Source organism: Tiliqua scincoides, chromosome 2 (assembly GCF_035046505.1).
Source record: "Tiliqua scincoides isolate rTilSci1 chromosome 2, rTilSci1.hap2, whole genome shotgun sequence".
Lineage (NCBI taxonomy): Eukaryota > Metazoa > Chordata > Lepidosauria > Squamata > Scincidae > Tiliqua > Tiliqua scincoides.
The window spans coordinates 248,495,166-248,516,673 of NC_089822.1; the positions used below are offsets into that span (position 1 = coordinate 248,495,166).

General features: G+C 47.7%; 1 protein-coding gene across 1 annotated transcript; it reads right to left on the bottom strand.

Annotated features, from left to right (window-relative positions):
- Positions 1–7,493: 7,493 nt before the first annotated feature.
- Positions 7,494–16,554, bottom strand: LOC136640942 (zinc finger protein 436-like). Its single transcript, XM_066616387.1, has 2 exons — positions 16,430–16,554; positions 7,494–10,167 (listed from the first exon to the last, which is right to left on the bottom strand). Exon 2 carries the CDS (start codon positions 10,151–10,153, stop codon positions 8,540–8,542), a length of 1,614 nt encoding a protein of 537 aa, XP_066472484.1. The 5' UTR covers positions 10,154–10,167; positions 16,430–16,554; the 3' UTR covers positions 7,494–8,539.
- Between the last annotated feature and the right edge of the window lie 4,954 nt (positions 16,555–21,508).

Here is a 21,508-nt window from a genome sequence, read left to right on the forward strand (position 1 = left end):
GGGAAGGCTGGTTTGCAAGTGTCTCCTTTTTCAAGCAAGAAAAACAGAAAAGACAGAATTTCTGGCCCTTGAGAGTCCCGGCTTTCAGGCTTGAGGTTTGGGGGGTGGCTTTGTATGAGAAGCAGCAGCCATGACTCCTTCAGTAAGCAAAATACCACTTAGGTTTTGTTTTCCTGAGAAATCCCTTTAAGTTGAAAGAGCAGAGGCTGGGCTCAGTAGTCCCTGGGAATGGTGCCAGGGAAAAGAGTCTATGTGGCATAAACAATAATGTACAGTGTATCGATAATTGGGGTGGGTGGATCTGGAGCATTGGACAAACAGTCTGCTAGGGAAACTGGCAAAGTTCAGCCCAGAGGATTTGCTCCATATCGTTTTAACACAATTATAGTAATGGAACAAGTTTGTGGGAGAAAAGAATTGGAAAGATGAGACACCCGTAGCACAGAGTAAGTATAGAGGGCACAGGGGAGAGTGTCTGGCAAAACTAAATCCCCAATATTTGCTTTCCTTGCAACCCACAATTTTCACGTCACAGAATTCCCCCCGCCGAGAGTTGTAGTAACAGATTAATGTGATTTGTGGCGTTAGGATGGAACTGAAACATCCTAAGACTTGGATGTAGGACTTATTGAAGTCCAAGCTGAGCATTCCTGATGGAACACCATGCTCGGACTTCCTGCAGCTAGAGGTGTGGGGCAAGGCAGGGCCTCCGCAGCAGTGACCCCACTGTGATGGAAACATACATCCAAATTAAACTTTGGAGGGAAAGGTATATTCTTCAGCATGCCTAGGCCCACCCTTTTGGGTGAACACATAGACTACAGGTGGCTTTTCACAACTTACTTTGCCGTTTTTGACTCATTTATGTCCCCAGCTATCTGGTGGAGGTAGATAAGACTGAGAAGCCGTGATTTGCTCAAGAACACCCTATCAGTCACATGCAGGAATGGGGAAGCTTCCAATACTCACATGCAACACAGTACACTACAGCCATTGTACCACACTAGCCCTCTAGAAACTGCCTTTTCTCCTGCAGCTCTGTGACAGAGACTGCTCCTGCTGCAAAATCTGCCCACCTCTTTCTCAATGTACAACTCTCTTAAGATGAACCCCTGGGGGCTAAGAATAGGCCCTCAGTTTGGCTGTACTTGTCGTAAGAAGCGACTAAACAGCCACCGGGTAGATGGGACTTGTCAGCCTGGGAAGGCAACTCATCTGAGAGAAGGAAAACTCTGATCCCAAACCTCCACTGCCTTGTGGCTACATCCATTTATGGAAAAAGCTTCAGGAGTCAACCTCAAGGCAAAATCCGGAGCCGGAGTCCCTGAGACAGTTCATGGCTGAACACAGTCACATTCTGGCAATTCCTGCGATGCCGCTGGAACCAACCATATTGGCTTCTGCCTCTCCATTGGACCATTTCAGCGAAGTGGAGAGGGGGGATTTGCTGCATGGGTAACAGCCTATCCTCCATACCTACTTTACCCAGGCTTCGCGCACTGGAGAGGACACTCTGTTCCAGAACCACCATTCAGAGCGCAATACCACAGTCTTCTGAGACTGAAGGATGCCAACTGACTTAAGATGAAGGGCAAACAGGGAAATGCAGGGGCAAGGAGGGTGGGGTGGGAAAAAGAAGTCGGATGAGGCAAAAGAGATCTGTGGCAGCTGCACTGGAAGAGTCTTGAAATGGAGCCTAACAGCCCAATCCTATCCCCAGTGGCTCCACCAGGTGCAGCAGTGTCAAAATGGCTACCACTGCATCCAGTGGCACCACTGAGGCTGCTGGAGGTCTCGTCAGGGGAAGCCCCAGACCCCACAATGGGGCTTCTCAAGTCTGCGCTGGCTATTTTCCTGGTGCAGTCTTGAGAGCCTCCATGTAGGGTTTTGCAGCCCTCCCAGGCTGGTTCCTTTCCCGCCCCACCCTCCATGAGAAAATACTCACCGCCAGCCAGCCCTCCATGCAGAGCTGAGCCTCAACACTGACTGGCATTGGTCTAGTGCCAGCAGCCTCTTCTCCCTGGGTGCCACGGATGTGCGTTACAGCACATTTGCGACACACCTAGCGCCGGCGCTGGAGCTCTGCACTGGCGCTAAGGCTGAATAGGATAGGGCCCTCAGTGAAGTGATGGGAAGACAAAGAGATGCCAGCAGTACAGACTGCAAACAGAGAGAGAGAGAGAGAGAGAGAGAGAGAGAGAGAGAGAGAGAGAGAGAGGTCCAGGAGCTGGCAGCCTGGATCAGACCAGACTGGGAGGCCAGCCAAGCAGTCTCAAGAGAAGCCTCCAGTGAGCCAACTAGCCTGCCTTTGGCTGGGGAGTAGAAAAAGAAAATCTCTGCCTTCAATAAAATCAGATTTGGGGGACAAAATCGCATGCAGTATTAAGTGCACCATCTGAGAAGTTACATGAAAAGGGGAAAAACACTATTAGTAAGCAATACACTAGCACCTGCCAACACATTTATGAAGAATTGAAGAAGTGCTTGCTCAGGATGGAGTAGAAACATGGGGGCGGGGGGATAATGATAAAGGAAGCACGGAACTGGACACCCTACTGAGCTTTTTCTTTGGGATACTGGTTATTTATTTATTAAGATTCATACTCGACTTTTCCCTATCAGAGGAAGGTGCCCAAAGCAGTTTCCAAGCACAGGGCAATATGATTATAACAATAAAGCAACAAAGTCTGCAATCCTAACCACACTTTCCTGAGAGTAAGCTCCATTGGAGCAAAATAGGACTTACTTCTGAGTAGACCTGGTTTAAGTTTGTGCCCCCAATCCTGACCCCAATGCAGAATGTCTTCCAGAAACTATATGTACACAGGGATTGGGAATGCACCCAAGTTATAAATTTTTGATGTTGGTGGGTGTGTATATTGTGCTTTGTTGTGTGCTAAATATGCTAAACCAGGGTCCTTTTGTTTTCTTTCATCGAATGTGATGTGTGTGGCCTTCTGCATTTTGTCACTAAAACAAGGTTTTAAGCTCAAAACATAGATTTCTCTAGGTCTGGCTATTGTTGGAAGCACAGGAGCAGACACAACATATTCTAATCCACAGGATCAATGATATGTGATTGTGACTTGGTGTAGTCCGTAAGAAGCAGGTCCTTCATGCAAAGGGGTGCTCTTACATCATAGGTGGGCTGCAATTTTCAACCACTGTGCCATGTCACATTGGTGTGCTGTGAATGGTCTGCAGGCGTTCAGCAGACATATGGGGGAGGATCATATAGGAGTAGGGCCTTTGGGGGATGCGAGCCCCTGGCCAACAGTGTGATGTGCCTTGTCAATTGACCAAAAACTGATTGTGTGCCTTGACAATTTTAGCACCTTCTCAGTGTGCCCTGAGATTTAAAAAATAAAAAGGTTGAAGATTGCTGGGTTAAAAGCTGCAGCTGGTCCTTCAAGATTCAGGATTCAAATAGGCATCACCTTGGTTGCAGCCAGAAAGAGCTGGAACAGAGGGTCACCCACCCCAAACAAACTATCCAGTTCTCCTGATACCCAGAAGAAATATTAGAGAAGGAGAGACCAGACCAGCAACTGATGAGACAGGAAGGAAGGGAAAGAGGAGCACTTGGAGCGCAGAGGTGGAGAGAAGGCAGAGTCTTCTCCAGGGATCCCAACCAGAACCCTCAAGTCAGTGGCTAGGAAGACATCACATGGAAGGAAGAGAAGGCCAGGCACCCTCCAGCCTCTTGGGAGGCTCAAGAGACTCAAGAAGACCAGCTGGTGCTATTTTTATGCAAAGGTTGAAGGCAAATGGACAGTAGTATTTCCCCCCCCCTCCAGCCAACAAAATTTCCAGGTCACAGGACATGAAGTTCCCAAGTAGACTTTGTACTCTCAGGCTGAAGATAAGCATTTGTGGGGACCCTCCAGAGGCTCGGCTGACTCCAGCGGCAATTCCTGCCCAAGCAGGCTAGCCCCATGATGAACTGTTGCACAACCAGAGCAGGAGATAAGGATAAATGAGGCAGAGAGAGCAGAGGGGGGTGGATACGCTAAAGAAGGAAGGGGGTGGAAGATGAGAGACCCAAACTGTGACTGGGGCTTCTCTCTGCAACTCAGAAAGAGCTCTGTCCATGGAAACTGAGATAGTGGAAATGGAAAAGGTGCAGATGAGAGCGACCAAAATGATCATGTTTGGGGTTTTTCAGTCTGGAAAAAACGCGCCTGAGGGGGGACATGATTGAGACATACAAAATTATGCAGGGGATGGATAGAGTGAATAGAGAGAAGTTTTTTTCCCTCTCACACAACACCAGAACCAGGGGACATCCACTAAAATTGAGTGTTAGGAGAGTTAGGACAGATTAAAGAAAATATTTCTTGACTCAGAGTGTAGTTGGTCTGTGGAACTCCTTGCCACATGATGTGGTGATGGTATCTGGCCTAGACGCCTTTAAAAGGGGATTGGACCGATTTCTGGAGGAAAAGTCCATCACGGGTTACAAGCCATGAAGGGTATGTGAAACCTCCTGATTTTAGAAGTGGGCTATCTCACAATGCCAGATGTGAGGGAGGGCACCAGGATGCAGTCTCTTGCTGTCTTGTGTGCTCCCAGAGGCATCTGGTGGGCCACTGTGAGATACAGGAAGCTGGAGTAGATGGACCTTTGGCCTGATCCAGGGCTCTTCTAATGTTCTCATGTTCCCGACTGAGCTGAATTGCTATCCATGGCAAGCGGACTACTCTTGGTGACTCTAAGAAACATGAAGATGAACTTCGACACGCGTGTGCAGATGGGCACATTAACATTGTAATCACCGAATGTGGTGCTGTGCCTTGTCCCCTACCCTTGCAGGGACAGGTGGAAGAGTACTTGAAATCTTCAGACTACCCACCCCATTCACAGTTAAAAATTGAGATACCCGTCTCACTCAGAACCAAGCCACACTTACTGGCAATACAGTCCTCTTGGGATCAGGAATGAAATGCATTTAAAATCACATCCTTCCTTGCCAAGGATCTGTATGTAGTCCCAACATCCTCCCTTTTCCCCATCCAGTTTTGTACATACATGGAAATGGAGAAGGGATAGGTAGGTGCAGTGGCATCACTAAGGTTTGTGACACCCAGGAGGCCTGCATGCCACTCCCATGATGGACCTCCTTCCATGCAATGGGCAGGACAATACCCCCGGCAGTGGGTGTGGCATTGCTCCATCTCCTCACTCCCTGCTGGTTGTTTGGGTATAACACTGATCGAACAGAAGATCATTTCAATGCTGTTTATTCCATTGCATCCTTCATGAAAATCCGCTTCGAATAACATGATGGTATTATTCGAAAATACCAAGACTTAAAAATTTTTGTCACCCCCCCACCATGTGCATTACCTGATGTGGCCCACACCCCCTAGCAAAGCCACTGGGTAGGTGTATTTTAACCGTCGGAAAACCTTTGAAATACCCTCCCCAACCCAATGATCCACTTTAGTGCCTCAGAAAAAAAATAAAACAACATTGGATTATTGTTGATTGTATTACAAAAATAAAAAATTGAACATGTTGTTCCCCCCAATCCATGACTGAGGCCCTCTCGTCCTGTCTAATGGATGATACAACCCTAGTCCCACCCTCCCCATTCTGAAGTGGTACAATCTGTTGTTTCTTGAATAGGGAGATTGATTCATAGCCTCTCTGTCTAACATCTCAGTAATTTTGTCAACTGTCCCAAACCTCTGGAATAGATCAAGGCTGGGATGAAGCTTTTAAACAGTAAATCTTATCAGGAATATTCAACCATGCCAATGTAGGCCCCTGGTATCATAACCACAGAAGATCCTCTTTCTCCTAGGAGATGCCACCATTTGGGGGCATTTCCTTAGCTTTGTTCTCAGTATTTCTACAGTCTTGTTTTACTCCTAGTTCAGATTAAGGGCCCAATCCTATCCAATTTTCCAGTGCCAGTAAAGCTGTGCCCATGGGGCATGCACTGCATCCTGTGGTGAGGTGGCAGTCTCAGAGGCCCCTTCAACATATGGGGACATTTGTTCCCTTACTTTGGGACTGTGTTACAGCTGCACCGGTGCTGGAAAGTTGGATAGGATTGGGCCCTAATTCTACTACCACCGGTGACTGATTTGCAGCATCTGTCCAGAAAACACACAAAGAATTACAAGGTGTTCAATCTTTTTGGTCACGTGCCACAGGGCAAAACTCTTTTCGGGAACGTAGTGCTATCAGTGAGCTACTATAATATCTACTAGATACTCCCTCCTATGAGGTGTGGCACCTGTGGGGCACACAAAAAAGTGCTTCCCTCATCCAAGTGTTCTGCTCAGGAAAAATGCAAAACCACTGAACTAAACGGACTAAAGAAGGAAAAAGTAATAATAAGTAATAAACAACATAGAAACTGTTCTTTAACCAGCTACAGTTCATCACTGCCACAGAATCAACAGTGATTTGGAATCCTTTGTGGTGTGTGTACGCATGTTTTGTTGATTCATTCTGAATTAATTGGCCAGTTATTTTTAATCATTAAGATAAAGTTCCTTTTCACTAGGCTGGAGAATCACGCCAAACGACCTCACCTCATTCATCCTTGAAAATGGCATGAACTGTCCAGCACAATTTTATTTCCCCTGCTTTGGTAGAGACACAAAGTTTTGCTACAGTGCAAGTCTGCAACAGCAGGTATACTGTGCCTTAGCAGAGTCACCTCCCAGACTTGCCTTTCCTTGTCTTCTTTCTGCTAAGGTACCAACAAAAGGTACCATTTTTCAGTGCAAATACCCCATGGGTTCAATTATGATCTTTTAGATGAGGTCTGGAGCTTCAAAACAACCTTGCGGCAATGTCTTTCCTCTCCTATACAATCACACGTGTCTGTTCATCACTTAAAGCCTGCATTCTTAACCTGCAACTTGCACGCATGATACACCACTGTAGATTAAACGCTACAGGTTAACTTCCATCCATACAGGCTCGGATGTATCACTTTTTGGCAGAGCCAGTTCACGCATCCTGCTACAAATTATCCAATGAATTGTGTGCGTGTGAAACGACCCATAGTGAACCATGGTCTGTTCCAGTGGAATTCACTGCCACGAGATATGCAGGTAGTCACTGGTTTTATAATGGGGTTAGACAAGTTCATAGAGGGACAACCACTGACAGGTCTGTTAGCCATGATAATTAAACCAAAAACTCCCTGTTCTGCTATTCAGTGGCATGCATACTGTCCCTGCAGTGGGAGGCGCAATGGTGCGGGAAGGCACCCTGCTTGCTGGTTTCCCACAGGCACCTGACTTGAAACTGCAGTAAACAAGATACTGGGCTACTTGGACCCTTATTCCAGTGGTCAAAATTATCGGGGAAGCTGGAAGGGGATCCCAATGCAACCCACAAGCCCCACATCTTCCAACGTTAGTCACACTACGCTCTGTTGTAGCCTTCTGGTCCCAGTAGCTAAGGCAGTAATTGTCAACCACTGGGCCGTAGCACACTGGTATGTCACAGATAGCCCACAGGTGTGCCGCAGGACTTTGGGAAGGGTTATTTATTAGTAGGGACATTGGGAGATGTGAGCCCCCTGCCAGCCTCATGTCAAAAAATTGATGATGTACCTTGACAATTTTAGTGCTTTGTCAGTGTGCCGTGAGATGAAAAAAGCTGAAAATTCCCTAAGCTAACAGTAAGGGGGGGGTCGGGTCAGATCTGGCCCCTCAAGCACTGCTTTAGTCCAATTTAAGCCTCTCAGAGTTTTCAACACCCATCTTTTCCCCACCACCAAAGGTTGGGGATTTTAGTTTCCCATTCCATATGGGGTTGCACTGCAAAAAAACTTCTGAGAAGCATCTGGACACTTGCTCCATTTCAGTATTTTACTTAGGTTTCAAGAGTTTGGCCATCAAAGGGAAACAAAACAAACGAACAAAAAAGATAGAAAGCATAGTTTTTCCTTTTAAAAAAAGAAACAAAACAGAAAAAAAAAACCCAAGACTTCATCTTATTTCAAACAAAAACCAAATGTGAAAGAATTCCCAAGCTCCCACACATCTCACTATACTAGACATTTTCATATAGACTGGGCTGCTCTCTCTTTCCTCTGCAAGGGAGGATGCATCAGCCCAGGCATTCTGGCTGCCCCATTACAAATGGCACTGTTGTTCCTGTTCTATTAAGTAGTCGTTCATTTGAACCAGTTTGCCTGGAGTGAGGTTTCTGCAGAACTCTGCTGTTGGCTGCGGTTTGTCTGTCTCAGGGGACATAGCACTTTGATGCTGGGGCACCTACAGTGTCCGGTGATGGGGATCGGCAAAGCACCCTCCCTGTATGCCAAGGTGGCACTGAGGCTTATGCATCGTTGTAGTAAAAACAAGGCAAGGAAGGAGTCTTGGCACTGCCTGTAACAAAGTCTGCTTTGTTTTTGCAGCAAGAATCCACTGGGAGCCAAACCCCCAAGCTCTTCAGGAGCATCCCAGCACTTGGTTAGATCAACAGAGTACAAAAGGTTGAGGACCAAGGTGTTCCTTCTCCAGGGCGCACATAGCTCCAGGCTAGTGATAGCCCCCCCCTCCCACCTTCAGCAGTCTGCTCCCGAGTAGATCAACTGAGTCGGGACAGGCTCAGAGGTAGTGTCCGTTTCCTCATCCCCCCAGAAATAGGTGACTAGGTTGTCGGAATCCAGAATGGTGGCAGGCATACAGTTCGCTTTGACGGGGTTGAAGGGCACGCCGGGATGCGCCTTGTGGTGGTGCCTGGCCAGGTGGCTCCTCTGAACGTAGCCTTTTTCGCAGTGAGAGCACATGTAAGGCCTCTCCGCCTGGTGGAGCATCTGATGCCTGGTCAGTGTCGATTTGACAGCAAAGCTTTTCCCGCAGATTTCACAATGGTAGGGCTTATCCACCATGTGGATCCTCTCGTGCCTGTAAAGCTTTGACATCGAGCAGAAGCCTTCCCCACACATCATGCACTTATAAGGCCTCTCTCCCCTGTGCATCCGCAGGTGTCGGTTGAGACTCCCGCTGTGAGTAAAGGTCTCTCCGCAATCCGGGCACATGTAGGATTTCTCTTCTACCAGAGGCATCGGGTAGGGAAAGGGCACTGGGCACCCAAAGGTCTCTTCCCACAGGTTTCCTGTGGTTTCCTCCCACAGGTCATTTTTATAAGGACTCCCCTCCTGGTGGCTTCGCTGGTGCCTGGTGACACTCGTGCTACGGGTGAAACTCTGCCCACAGTCAGGGCACTTGTAGGGTTTCTCCCCTGTGTGGGTCATCTGATGAGTGAGCAGGTTCAGGTTCAGGCTGAAGCTCCGCCCACAGTAGAGGCAAGAATAGGGCTTCTCTCCCGTATGGGTCCTCCAGTGTCTTGTCAGGGTGGACTTGCGGTTGAACACTCGTCCACACTCGGTACAGGGGTACATCCTCCCTCCCGGGTAGAACTGCTGCTGGAAAGATGCTTCGAAGACATCGCCCAGACTATCGATGGATGTGTCCCAATCCCCCTTTGGATAGTCTCCCGGATACATTCCTGGTTTGAATGGGCTTTCCCAGGAGGGGTAATCCTCAGGCCCCTGGGAAAGACTCACTTCCTCAGGATCATCAAAGATAGTAAAATGAAGTTCTACCTGTTGATCGGAGCTTTCTTGCTGGGAAACATCCCCTTTCATCTCTCCCTCCAGCCTCTCCTGCACCAGGGGAGAAATCTCAGCATCTGATGGCTGGCAGAATTTCTCACCCCAGTGCATGGATTTATTCCACTGATGCTCTGGATTCTGAGGAAGTGAGTGGTCTACCTCCAGTGGCTCATCCAGACTGATCTCACTGGCACACAACTTGCCCTCAGAAATGCCCCCTTCTGACTCCTCCAGGATGGTAAAGTGCAGCTCGACCTGCCGCTCAGGGCCCTGCTGTGGATAAGTCTGTACCCTACTTTCTCCAGCAACCCTGTCAAGGTCTGGGAGCACTTCCTGGAGCTCTGGTGAGGGGGACCGTGTTCTGTCAGAGTAAACCGATTCATCATCTGGTTCTGGTTGAGAGGAACTATCTGGTTGTAATTCTGCATCAATGTCACAGTGCCAAAGCTTCCCCTGAGAAATGCCCCCTTCTGATTCTTCCAATATGGTGAAATGCAATTCAACTTGGGGTTCGAAGTCATCCTCGTCCTCCTGTAGAGTCTTCCCTTTTGTATCCTTCATTGTTCCATCACTTGCTGTGGGAAACAAAAAGAAGCCAGAGGTCACTCAGTATCAAAACCACAAGCCCCAGCATCTAAGGCAGGGCTTTTCAAACTGGGGCATCGCGACGCCCCAGTCTGTGGGCCCTGGCCTCTGCCCCCTTAAGGGGCGCGGGTAGCCTGGAGGCAGGGAGGAGGCACTTACCCAAGCCTCCTACAGCCTCCCCAGGGTGCAGGGAGCCCGGTGTGAACCTTTGGCAGGGCTCCTTACAGCAGTGAAAGTGAAAGCGGAGTGATCGTGCTCCACTTTAGCGGAGGTGGAGCACGTTTGCTCTGCCTTTACATTCACTGCTGCGGGAGCCCTGCCAAAGGTTCGCACCGGGCTCCCCGCACCCTGGGGAGGCTGCAGGAGGCTTGGGTAAGTGCATCCAAGCCCCTGCAGCCCCCTGAGCGGTGCGATCCTGGGGATCGCGCTGCTGCCTTCCACCCATCCCTGCTGCCTCCCCCCGCCCCCGCAAGCACTTACAGTGGCTCAAACTCTCCATGAGAGTTTGAAAACCCCTGACTTAAGGGTTCAATCCTATCCAATTTTCCAGTGCCAGTGCAGCCGTGCCAATGGGGCGTGTGCAGCATCTTGTCCTGCGAAGGCAGTCACAGAGGCCTACACAAGATAAGGGAATGTTTGTTCCCTTATCTCACAGCTGCATTGTGGCTGCACCAGTGCTGGAGAGTTGGATAGGACTGGGTCCCAAATCCCCTGCAAAACAATTTCTTACCACCACTTAAATAGGGAGAAGACATGCACGGGGAGAGATCAGCAGGAGAAGAGATACTGGCAGGACCATTTGGATTCCAAGCATCCATGATCTCACCTGACATGTACAGAATCAGATATGTACTAAATGCGCTACTCTTTAGCCTCTGAATATTTATCTTCTTTGCACTGAACACACAAGTTTATGCAGACTCAGATACAGAATTCTAAGATTATAGCAAAACACGAAGGAACCTAATGGTTGTATCGAAGGCCCCCCCATTTCAATAGATGCTAGAAATGTGCAAGAGTTCCAGCAATTACCATACAAGGTCAGAAGAATCTACAAAAGTATTCAGTGCTTGGTGGGCATCACGCACACCAACACCAAGCACTGAATCACAAAGTACATCACGAAGCACATAAACTGACTGTTCGCTGGACCCGGAGATTCAAGGCCCTGTCCAAACAGTATGCACAGAGTACCTCTGAACATGTCAAAACACCACCATTTTGACATGCACGGAAACTGAATCTCCATTTGCTTGATGATCTGGTCATCAAGTATTTTGATCAGTTGAGCACTAGGCTCAAACAACTGTGCACACATGCTGACTGAGTCACGTGAGAAACCTCAGCAGGAGCTCATTATCCAGGAAAGGGATCTTGGGATTATGGTAGACAGCTCAACAAAAGCAGCAAGGAAAAAGGCAAAGTCCATGTTTAGGAATTATTAGGAAAGGGACTGACAATACTGGAATGTCTTTAAATTGCAACGGCATTTCAAACATGGTGTTCAGTTCCAGTTGCCCAGTAGCAAGAAATGTTTTGTCAATCTGGAAAAGGAGAAGAGGAATTACCAAAATGATCAAGGGGGTGGAGTGCCTTTCCAATGAGGAAAGGCTAAAGCATCTGGGTGTTTTCAGTTTGGGGGAGGGAGGACAAGTAAAGGGTGGGAAATGATAAGAGGTTTCTTAAACTGATACTAGCCATTAACAGTGATTGGAACTTCATGTTCAAGGGAAGTATCTCTCGGAATGACAACAGCTAGGGCAGCGGTTCTTAAACACTAGGACAGTTTGAGCCGCAGTACGTCCTTGCAGGGTGGGGGGGGAGGCAGTGACGCGACCCCCAGGATCACATCACTAAGGGGGCTTCAGGGACTGTCATTTACTTGCCAGTCCCTGCAGCAGCCTCCCTGGGGTGCGGGGAGCCCTGTGCGACCGTCCGCAGGGCTCCCCAAGTCTTAAAAAGTTAAAGTGGAGCAATCCTGCCCTGCTTCTGCAAAACCAGAAGTGGAGTGCAATCCGCTCAGCACCCCCTCCAGGAGGCTGCTGCAGGGACTGGTAAGTAAATGCCAGTCCCTGCAGCCCCCTTAGCCCTCACCCCTTAAGGGGAAAGTGGCCAGGGCTCTCTGGCTGGAGTGTCACAATGCCCCAGTTTGAAAACCACTGAGCTAGGGAAAAACAAAGGAGTGCTATTGCCTTCAGTGCTTTGCCTGTGAGTTTCCCTGAGACACACTGGGCACTGGACCAAATAGGTCCAAGGATGGACTCTTAGTCTGATCCAGAAGGATTTGCCCAATGTTCTGAGGTAGCCATACTGGGTTATGAAGACAAGACAGTTGCCCAAAAGTGCCTCTGTGGGGCTTGCACTGCTTGCCACGCTGATCTTCTGCGACAATTCCAACCGGATGCATTCTGGGAAAGTGGAGGGAATACCATTAGGCACGCCCCTCGTGGCATAGACCAGTCTTGTCATTGAGAAGGCAGCTCACTTTGGGCCACATATACTGAAGCCCAGTTGTGCCACATACAGGCACATTCACAAAGTCAACTCAAATGACCATATTCCACGGTGTTTGTGTGAACAGGTTCTCAGCAAGTGATGATGGATGTCTGTAATGGAAGATCAGAAGATCATCAGGTGGATGTTGTGGTGTTGACAGCGATTCCCATGTTTGACAGCTGTTTGACAGCTCTGGGAAGGACAGGGCTGGCTCCACAGCTGTAATCAATCAAGGCCAATGGAGACCTGGATGGGACTTTGAATGGACATAGACTGAAGGGATGGCTCACCTGAGCCTCATTTGGACTTAACAAGGGGGCTGCAGGATAAAAGGCAGCTTCAGAAGGAGACAAGAGCTGCTACCTGACCCAGACCTACAGGACCCCAGATCTACGGGACATGGATAGACCAGGACCTACGGGAGAAGGGGACTGCCAGGACTCTACTGGAGAGGATACAGAGGAGGGACTCTGCTGCAGAAGACTAGACTGGGAAGACTGGACTGTGCTTGGGGAGACTGAGCTGGAGTGGACTTGAACTGGAGGTTTTGGACCTTTACCCACTAAGTTGAGGTTTGGGGAGGGGAAGCCTCTGGACAAGAGGACTTGCAGGGAATAAGTGTTTGAAGCAATAAATTTGGTTAATTGCTCAACTGATAAGGAGTTCTGTTCATTCCTTTGCACACCACAGCTGTTGTTTCTAGAGATAAGGATGTGTTAATTAGCCAAAAAAGTGGGCATTGGAATATTTGGATGGGACAAATTGGCATAGTTGGCAGGATAGGGAGACGGGATATTTTGGACGGGACAATGTCAAAGCACTGGCATCCAGAATCACTAATGGAGAGAAGGAGAGACAAGCAGGGCTTTGAAAAAAAAAATGAAAAATGTTTGTAAAACATACAACACTGAATACTTGCTTAAATCGGATCACGACTATATGGTATATTTATTATTATTTTTTTTTTACTGTATAAAATCCTTTTCTATAGCAGTTACCAAGAAGGGCACACAAATTCATCAGTGCCTCCCCACTTAAAAGCTGCACTCTTCACTTTAAAAGCCACTTCACTCTGGAGCAGTCTCACTGAAGACCAGGGCACTACTATGATGTCAACATGTTTAGGTTCAGAGCCTACAGTTTGACATACAGGATCTAGTGGCTCAACCCATCTTTGCCCAGCCCACAGGTGTACACATTTGGTTCCTGTTGCATATATGCAATGTTGGACAGAAATGGACAACACACCCAACTCTGCTTCTAGGAGCCTGCAGTGTAACTCCAAGTCTTGTGATCCCATTCTATCCACCTGTTTAATTTCAGAAGCAAGACATAGGGTACCCTAACCCCTATTTGTCTCATGCCCATTTCATTATCCAGACAAAGCATCAACAACCAAAGATTCCTTCTTAATGCAGATTTGGCAGGTGCCTAGCAAAGTGATCAACTTTGACATGCTAATGGTCTCTTTTACATACCTAAATGCTGCTTTATGCAACACACAGATTGTCAAATGAGATAATCCACCCAGAGGTACAGTACTGCACCAAGGATCCACCCTTGCCCACATCCACTACATTTTTTCAAAGAATTAGTACTCTGATCTTTGTTCTTTGCACAAAGAACAACAAAATCAAACACCTGACTTCTCTGAAATTCATCCCCCCCCCCTTTTTTAAAGAAGAAAGTCTTTAGGACTCATGGATTATGGATATGTACATTTGAAAACAAAAAGTCAGGGTCCAAGGGGCCACTATCCCTCCCTTTTTGGCCTTAAACCCACATAAATTTAAAAGCCCAAAGGCACATATATAAACAATTTCTGCCCCATGTTGCATATACACAACATTGCATGCAGGCAAGGGATAAAATGTATACACTCGAGGGCTGGGCAGCAATGGGTCAATTAGCCTCCTTTCTTACTCACAAGAGTACTATTCCATATGCCTCCTTACATGGCTGAATCAGCTCCAAGTCCTCCTCCTCTAGAGGTTCAGATACTCTTAAGTCCCTTCTTTCCCAAAGATGAGGTCCATCATTACCAGGTGGAACTATACACCCCCACAGGATCAATCTGAATATTGAAGCAATCTTGACAGGAGATTGGGGTGTTCAGGATTACACCCTTAAGGTGAGACAATTCATCCAGAACCAGCAATACCTGTAGTTACAGGGCTTTTAAAAACGTTCTAAAATAGTAACAATAAAACCAATTATTTACTCCTTAAATGAGTGGTTCCTAAAGTGGTTCCTGAGCTGCGGTCTAATGTGGAGCCATGGGCAATGGCTCAGTAAATCAAGGGAGCGGCCAGTTTAAAAAGTTTGGGAACACTTCCGTAAACCCTTCTTCCCTTACTGTTCTGCCTTCCGGGGTCTCCAAACTGCGGCCCGAGAGCCATATCTGGGCTGCCACAAGATTTTATCTGTCCCTCAGCAACTTGTCTTTCTTTTCTCAGAGCGTTTGCAAATGTTTGATATTGTTACTCATCAGATATCATTTCTCCGTTTCAGCGTGCCATTTTTCCTTCGTAACTGTCATATTTCTCTTTAGTTCTGAATCAAATCATGCTGATGACAAAAAAGAACCAAGTAAACTTATTCATCCATTGAGATGTCATTCATTCATTTATAAAACTTTTGGGGGTGGGGTCTGCAAAAATGTACAATATGGCTATGATGTGGCCCCCCTCGTAATGAAAAGTTTGGAGACCCCGACGTTAAACTCGCTGAAAGGCACGCTAAGAAAACAGCACCAACACAGGCAAGCAGGACTGTATTGTGGGGGGTGAAGAAAGAGGGTGGCCCCATTGAAATTTCCCCCTTCAGCTTTCCTTTAAGCCAGTCTCTCCATCTTGTGGAATCAGAAGGGAGATTAGAAGGAGGCAGTTATTCTGCCCACCTCACTTACTAGGAGAAAAAGAAATAGAATTCAGTTTCTTTTGAGTACATTCTTGTACTTATGTTGTGGGTGTTCTTCAAGGAGCTCCCGCCCCGCACAGGCCTGCCCCAGCTAACACAAGCATTCCAGCCACAGGCCTGCAAACAGCCTCCCACCCCTGGGCTGTGGCAGGACTTGTTTGGCGCAAGGGGAAGAGATCCGTGCATCTATAGGGGAAAGCAGAACCTGGAGCCCTGCCCCTGCTTTGGGTGGGCTTCTGGAAGCACCCCACAAAAAGCCCTCCCCTTGGGTACGGCTTGCAAAGACAACACCACAGCTGGATCGCAGTGCCAACAGGGATCCAGCTTGACTCTGGAGGAGGTGCCCACAGGACTGCAGCCCCAGGCTTGCAACAGGCACCTCCCAGCTCTGCCTTTGCAGACTCAGAAGCAACCCCCTCCCCCCCCGGAATGCCACTTGTGGGGGGGGGGACGACAACCACCCCATCTAACAGCCCTCTGAGCCAAACTCTGGAAAAGGGCACAAGACAGCGGCAGGCCTTGAAGATCAGCTGCATGGGCTGGAAAATGGTTCCTCCCGGTGGCGTAGCCGGGGGGGCAAAGCACTACGTTTTGCAGGGATCCCTCCCCATTAGCTACGCCACTGGTTCCTCCCCAGTCCGGCTCTCCTCTTGGGACAATCGAGCTGCGCCTGGGAAGAGGAGGCGAGCTTTGGATCCTGGGTCCCCCCCCTTTCCCTGCCAGGATCAATGGCCATCATCGCCTCGCTGCACACTCCCCTCCCCCTCGGCTCGGCCAGGAGATCGCCTGGCTGGGCGTCGCCCTCCCTGGCTTGGCCCGCAGGGCAGCAGCTCCCACCTCAGTCGAGCCGAGAGGGGCAGAGAAGACTCCCGATCCGGCTCGTCCCTCCTCCTCCTGCAGCCCCGCGCCGCGCAGCAGCCCCGGGAGCAGCTGCTTGAGCTCCAGGCAGGCGGGCAGGCTCGCTCCCGCTGCTCCGGATGCAGCAAGCTCCTGATACAGGAAACTCATCCCAGGGAGACAAAGAGAGAGCGCAGTCTCCCTTTCCAAGCCAGTTGCCAGGGCCCTCTGGTGGCTGTGGGTCTTGGGGGGGGGGGATGGGATCAAATAAGAATAAAAAATAAAACAGCCCCTCCTGGCAAATGCACCCAGCTCTCAGTCTGATCCTCTAGTGGCTCCCAAACTTTCTAGCCCCAGGACCCACTTTTTTTAAAATGACACTATCGGGACCCACCTAGGTTCACCAGCCTTTAAAAAAAGGAATTATTTATTACAACCAGAAAAAAAAGACCCTCTCCAACATTTATCTCCCTACAAACACACAAGCTTGCAAATCGCAAAAGCTCCGCTCCTTGTAGGGCAGTTAGCGGCTATCTTGCAAACTGCAGGAGCTGAGCTCTTTGCAGGGGAATTGGCAGCGACAGCGTCAGATTTTTGAATATTATTATTATTATTATTAATAACAGTGTTTATACACCGCTTTTCAACAAAAAGTTCACAAAGCGGTTTACGGAGAAAAATCAAATAACTAAATGGCTCCCTGTCCCCAAAGGGCTCACAATCTAAAAAGATGCAAATGAATACCAGCAGACAGCCACTAGAACAGACAGTGCTGGGGTGAGGAGGGCCAGTTACTCTCCCCCTGCTAAATAAAAGAGAAGCACCCACTTGAAAAAGTGCCTCTTACTCAGTTAGCAGGGGTTATTACCACCACCACCACCACCACCAACAGTATTTAATAGGCTTGAGGCAATTAGTTATCTGATCTTTCCAGTACCCTTTGGAGACCCACCAAAAATCAGATCACAACCCACCAGTAGGCCCCAATCCACAGTTTGGGAAGCACTGCTCTAGGCGTGTCTGTCCCTGGGTTTTTGCTCCCAGCCAGATAAGCAGCTGCAACTCAGAAGAGGCAAAGTGCATGTTTTGGCTGTGTGTGTCCCGTGTTAGATTTGCCCAAAAGACATCAGGGCATAACCACGTTCTTGCTTCTATTTTGGGACAGCTTCTCTGAACTCAGCCCTGTGGCTTTTGATTTGAATTAACTTTCAAGCCAGCATGTTTAGGATTCAGATCTTATTTGAATTCCCTGTGTATGATTCTGCAAAATGGGGGGGGGCGCAAATGGGAGGGTGAGCTACCTGCCTGGGGAGTGCTTGCTCCCCTTGCAACTCTCTGGTGCTGCCTATGCATAAGGGCTGAAGATCATGCCGGATCCTCCTCAACATGCTGATTCATAAACAAGATTGCAGCCTTCAATACAGGTCACTTACCTGAAACTATTTAAACCACTTTCAATATTCCTGGATATTCTTTTAATCTCCCTGTCAAAGAATGTGGGAGGGAGGATTGAAATCCCACCTGCACAATGGTTTACAAAATGTGATTAAAGGAGTGGAACACAACATTATAAAACTGGAAAGGACCAATAGTCATAGAGTCTAATATTGCAAGCCTGCACTCAGAAGTCCTACTATATTCAATGGGACTTACTCCCAAGTAAACATATCGCAAGGTGCCCAAACCCTAGCCATTTGCAGCCTTCAGGGACTCCCAATCCGGCCCTTGGGGAGCCCCCAGTCTCCAAAGAGCCTCTGGCCCTCTTGCTGGAGCCTGTGCTGGCCCGAAGCAATGACAACTACTCTCAGCATGAGGGCAACTGTTCAACCTCTCACATGAGCTGTGGGACAAGGGCCCCCTCCACAGCTTGCAGTTTCACATTTGTGACACGGCAGCGGCAGCAAAGGAAAGGCTGGCCTTGCTTTGTGCAAGGTCTTTTATAGGCCTTGAGCTATTGCAAGACCTTCATGCATTCATATAAATTCCATCTCTAATATATTCATTTAAGTAAATTATTCAAATTTTAAATATAAATTAATGCTTCCCCCCCCCCCGGGCCCCTGACACAGTGTCAGAGAGATAATGTGGCCCTTCTGTCAAAAAGTTTGGACACCCCTGATACAGAGGACTGCATACATAGGAGTGCCTATGCTCTACTTTTGAACTATGGTCACACCAGATTGCTCCCAGGCTGTGGTTGGGTTGATAGGTAGATAACTCTGCCTCTGAACAAAGACTGAAGCAAAGCTATCCACCAATCACCCCAACCTAGGAGCAATCTGGAGTGACCGTAGTCCAGAAGAGTAGTGCAGGCACTTACTTCTGAGTACATTTGCATGGTATTGGACTTTACAAGATATTTTATTCTGAACACAAATTCATGTTACCCTACTTCCAACTGTGAAAATCAAAGACTGAAACTCCAGAATAGAGAATACAATGTTTCCTTCATAGTTGGATAGTGTGTCCGACTATGCATATCAAACAATATATCCAACTTTGTTGATCTCAGTGTTTTTGCTTCCTCCTCCAAGAAAATACCTCCCACCCTTCAGCTTTAGCAGTAAGGGAAGTAAGTCCCATAGTGATCAATAGCAATTGTCTTAGTACATATACTTCTGATGGGGCGGTTGAGCCAGCCAGCCAATATCACTCAGCCAGCAAATCCAATACTGGCAATGGTATCTTCAAAATCTTTATTTTAATCTTTAATTTTTCAGAGATCAGAAATTACTGTATAATGCAGAGTTGTAACCATGTTCCCAAACAGCTGTCTGAAAACCACATGAGAAAACACTCTTGCAATGGAGGGGCATTATTCACTGTTAAAAGCACCCTACAATTCCACAGAGACAGAAAGAAAAAGGAAAAGGATTCATCAATACAATACCTTTGTAGAACAAAAATAACAGCTGATTGCCATTGAGACCTTCAATGGAAATGAGCCCTTTTATTAGCTGTAGGAAACCCCAAACATTCACACAAGGCAAAAAAAAACTGTTATTTAACTTCTGCATGTATGATGCTCATGGCTAAGGTAATCAGGGTTGTTTCCAGAGAAACCTCAGGAGATTTCCTTATACTACTGATACATTGGCTGCGATACATAGCTTGTATGACTCAGGGCTAAATTGTGCTCTTATAAATGCATCAGTAACAGAATGGATATATCCAGAAGCTCTTCTAAAGGAAAAAGACACAGGAGGTTCAGTTCAAATCCAGACAACCTTGCAACTTAACCTAAGAAATTAAATAAGAGGAGTTTCTGGATCCAAGCATTCTTCTTAACTCCCTGTGGTTTTGCCCCCACAGTTATAAAATTTTTGTTAATTACATGATTAAGAAAACAAAGTCTAGCCCTTGAAATTTTGTGGACCTCAGCCAATGTACTGTCTAGGAAGCCTAACCTGTTAATGACACATTTAAAGGAACATGTAATTCCCATAGGGGACTTTGATTCTTTATTTTCCAAATCTCTGTCCCCCATACCGTGTGACATGAGATACCAGTCTTGGAGCCAAAGAACATGCCAAGAAGAGTTTAGTATACGGCATGGGGCAGATCTGTTTTTCCGAGTAGAAACTAAGGACCACACTGCACCAAGACACGTGCTTTTGGTCATGCCCGAAATAGTTCTTTGGCAATGTTAATGACATAGACTGTCCAATGATCCCTCCCACAATTATAATATTTTGCAAGTCATCCAAAGTCATTCTGAATGTGGAACAACCTATAAACAAGTTGCTTTGGGAACCTCCAGCTCAACTTTCTGCTTCATGTCACCAGAGCTGTGGGGATGAGCTTGTGTCCAGATATGGAAGTGGTCTTGACGTTAATGCAGTGCTAGCCAAACTTTTTGATAAATGCGTGATTGGTTAAGCTATATGATGACAAAGAAAAGCACTCTGAGCATGTGAAAAGTGCCTTTCCTTTTAAGTTACCCCAGCAGAAGAAGGTGGTAGCAAGGAGTGGTAGCAAGGAGGGGGGGTGTTACTTAACCCCTTGCACCAGTCTGGGACCACCCCTGTGTGACAGCAAGAGGATCTCCACAAAGCTGAGAGCAAAAAAAGGACAAAAGCTGCTTCTCTCACTGACTGCAAGGCCAAGACTAGGAGTTGCACATAGCCAGCCATTGTGTTGATTCCAGAAATGAGGAAATTGAGGCTGCCTAGGAACCAGAGGACAGACTTCCTAACAATTTCCAGGTTGACCCAGGAGTGAATGGAGACTGCGTTCCACAAGCTGGTGGGCAACTTCTTGGGCTCCTCTCAGACTGACAACACAACTAGCCAGCATTGAAGGGCATCCAAAACTGACCCCTCTGTAGGAGAGAGAAAGGAGGGGATCACAAGTTAGGGGAAGGACAGGAACAGACTCAGGATAACGGTGTCTGTTAGGCTAGTCTTGAGTGAGAGTCGGAGGTTGGAAAGGAGATTTCTTTTGACATTTCACATGGATTTGTTGCTCCAAAATAAGGTTACATCATGCAGTGGCATCTGCAGGAGGGAGCCCTTCCTGCGGCCTGGTGCTCAGGAAATGTTGCTCATTGCTTGAAGGATTTACTATATGATGTTTCTGGGCATGCCTCTTCAAGTGGCACTTCTGAGTATAGCTTTTGTTGCAAAGGAGACATTTGAAGGGCTTTTCTTTCCCATGTAGCAACTGGTGCCTTGACAGTGTTGACTTCACAGTGAAGGTTTTCCCACAAATGGAGCACTGAAAGGGTCTCTCTTTGACGCTGTGCTTCTGAAGTTCCAAACCTGGGGCAGAGTTTAGCTCACAAGCATTGACTGGAGGGGCACACTGCTGGCTGTGGCCACTCAGATTTTTGGCGCTGCCCTTGACCGCACCAGGGCACCAAAGGGGCTTCTCTTCCAAGTAAACCTTCTGATGCGGACAGTGGCCTGGGCCCAGGCTGAACCTTCTCTCTTGTTCAGAATTCAATGATGGGTTTCCCTTTCCGTGGCGTCTCTGGAGATGCCGGTAGACGCTTGATTTCCGCGCATAGCCTTTTCCACAATCAGAGCATTTGAAGAGTTTCTTGACTGCATCTTTCAAGTGATTGGGGCTTAAACTAAG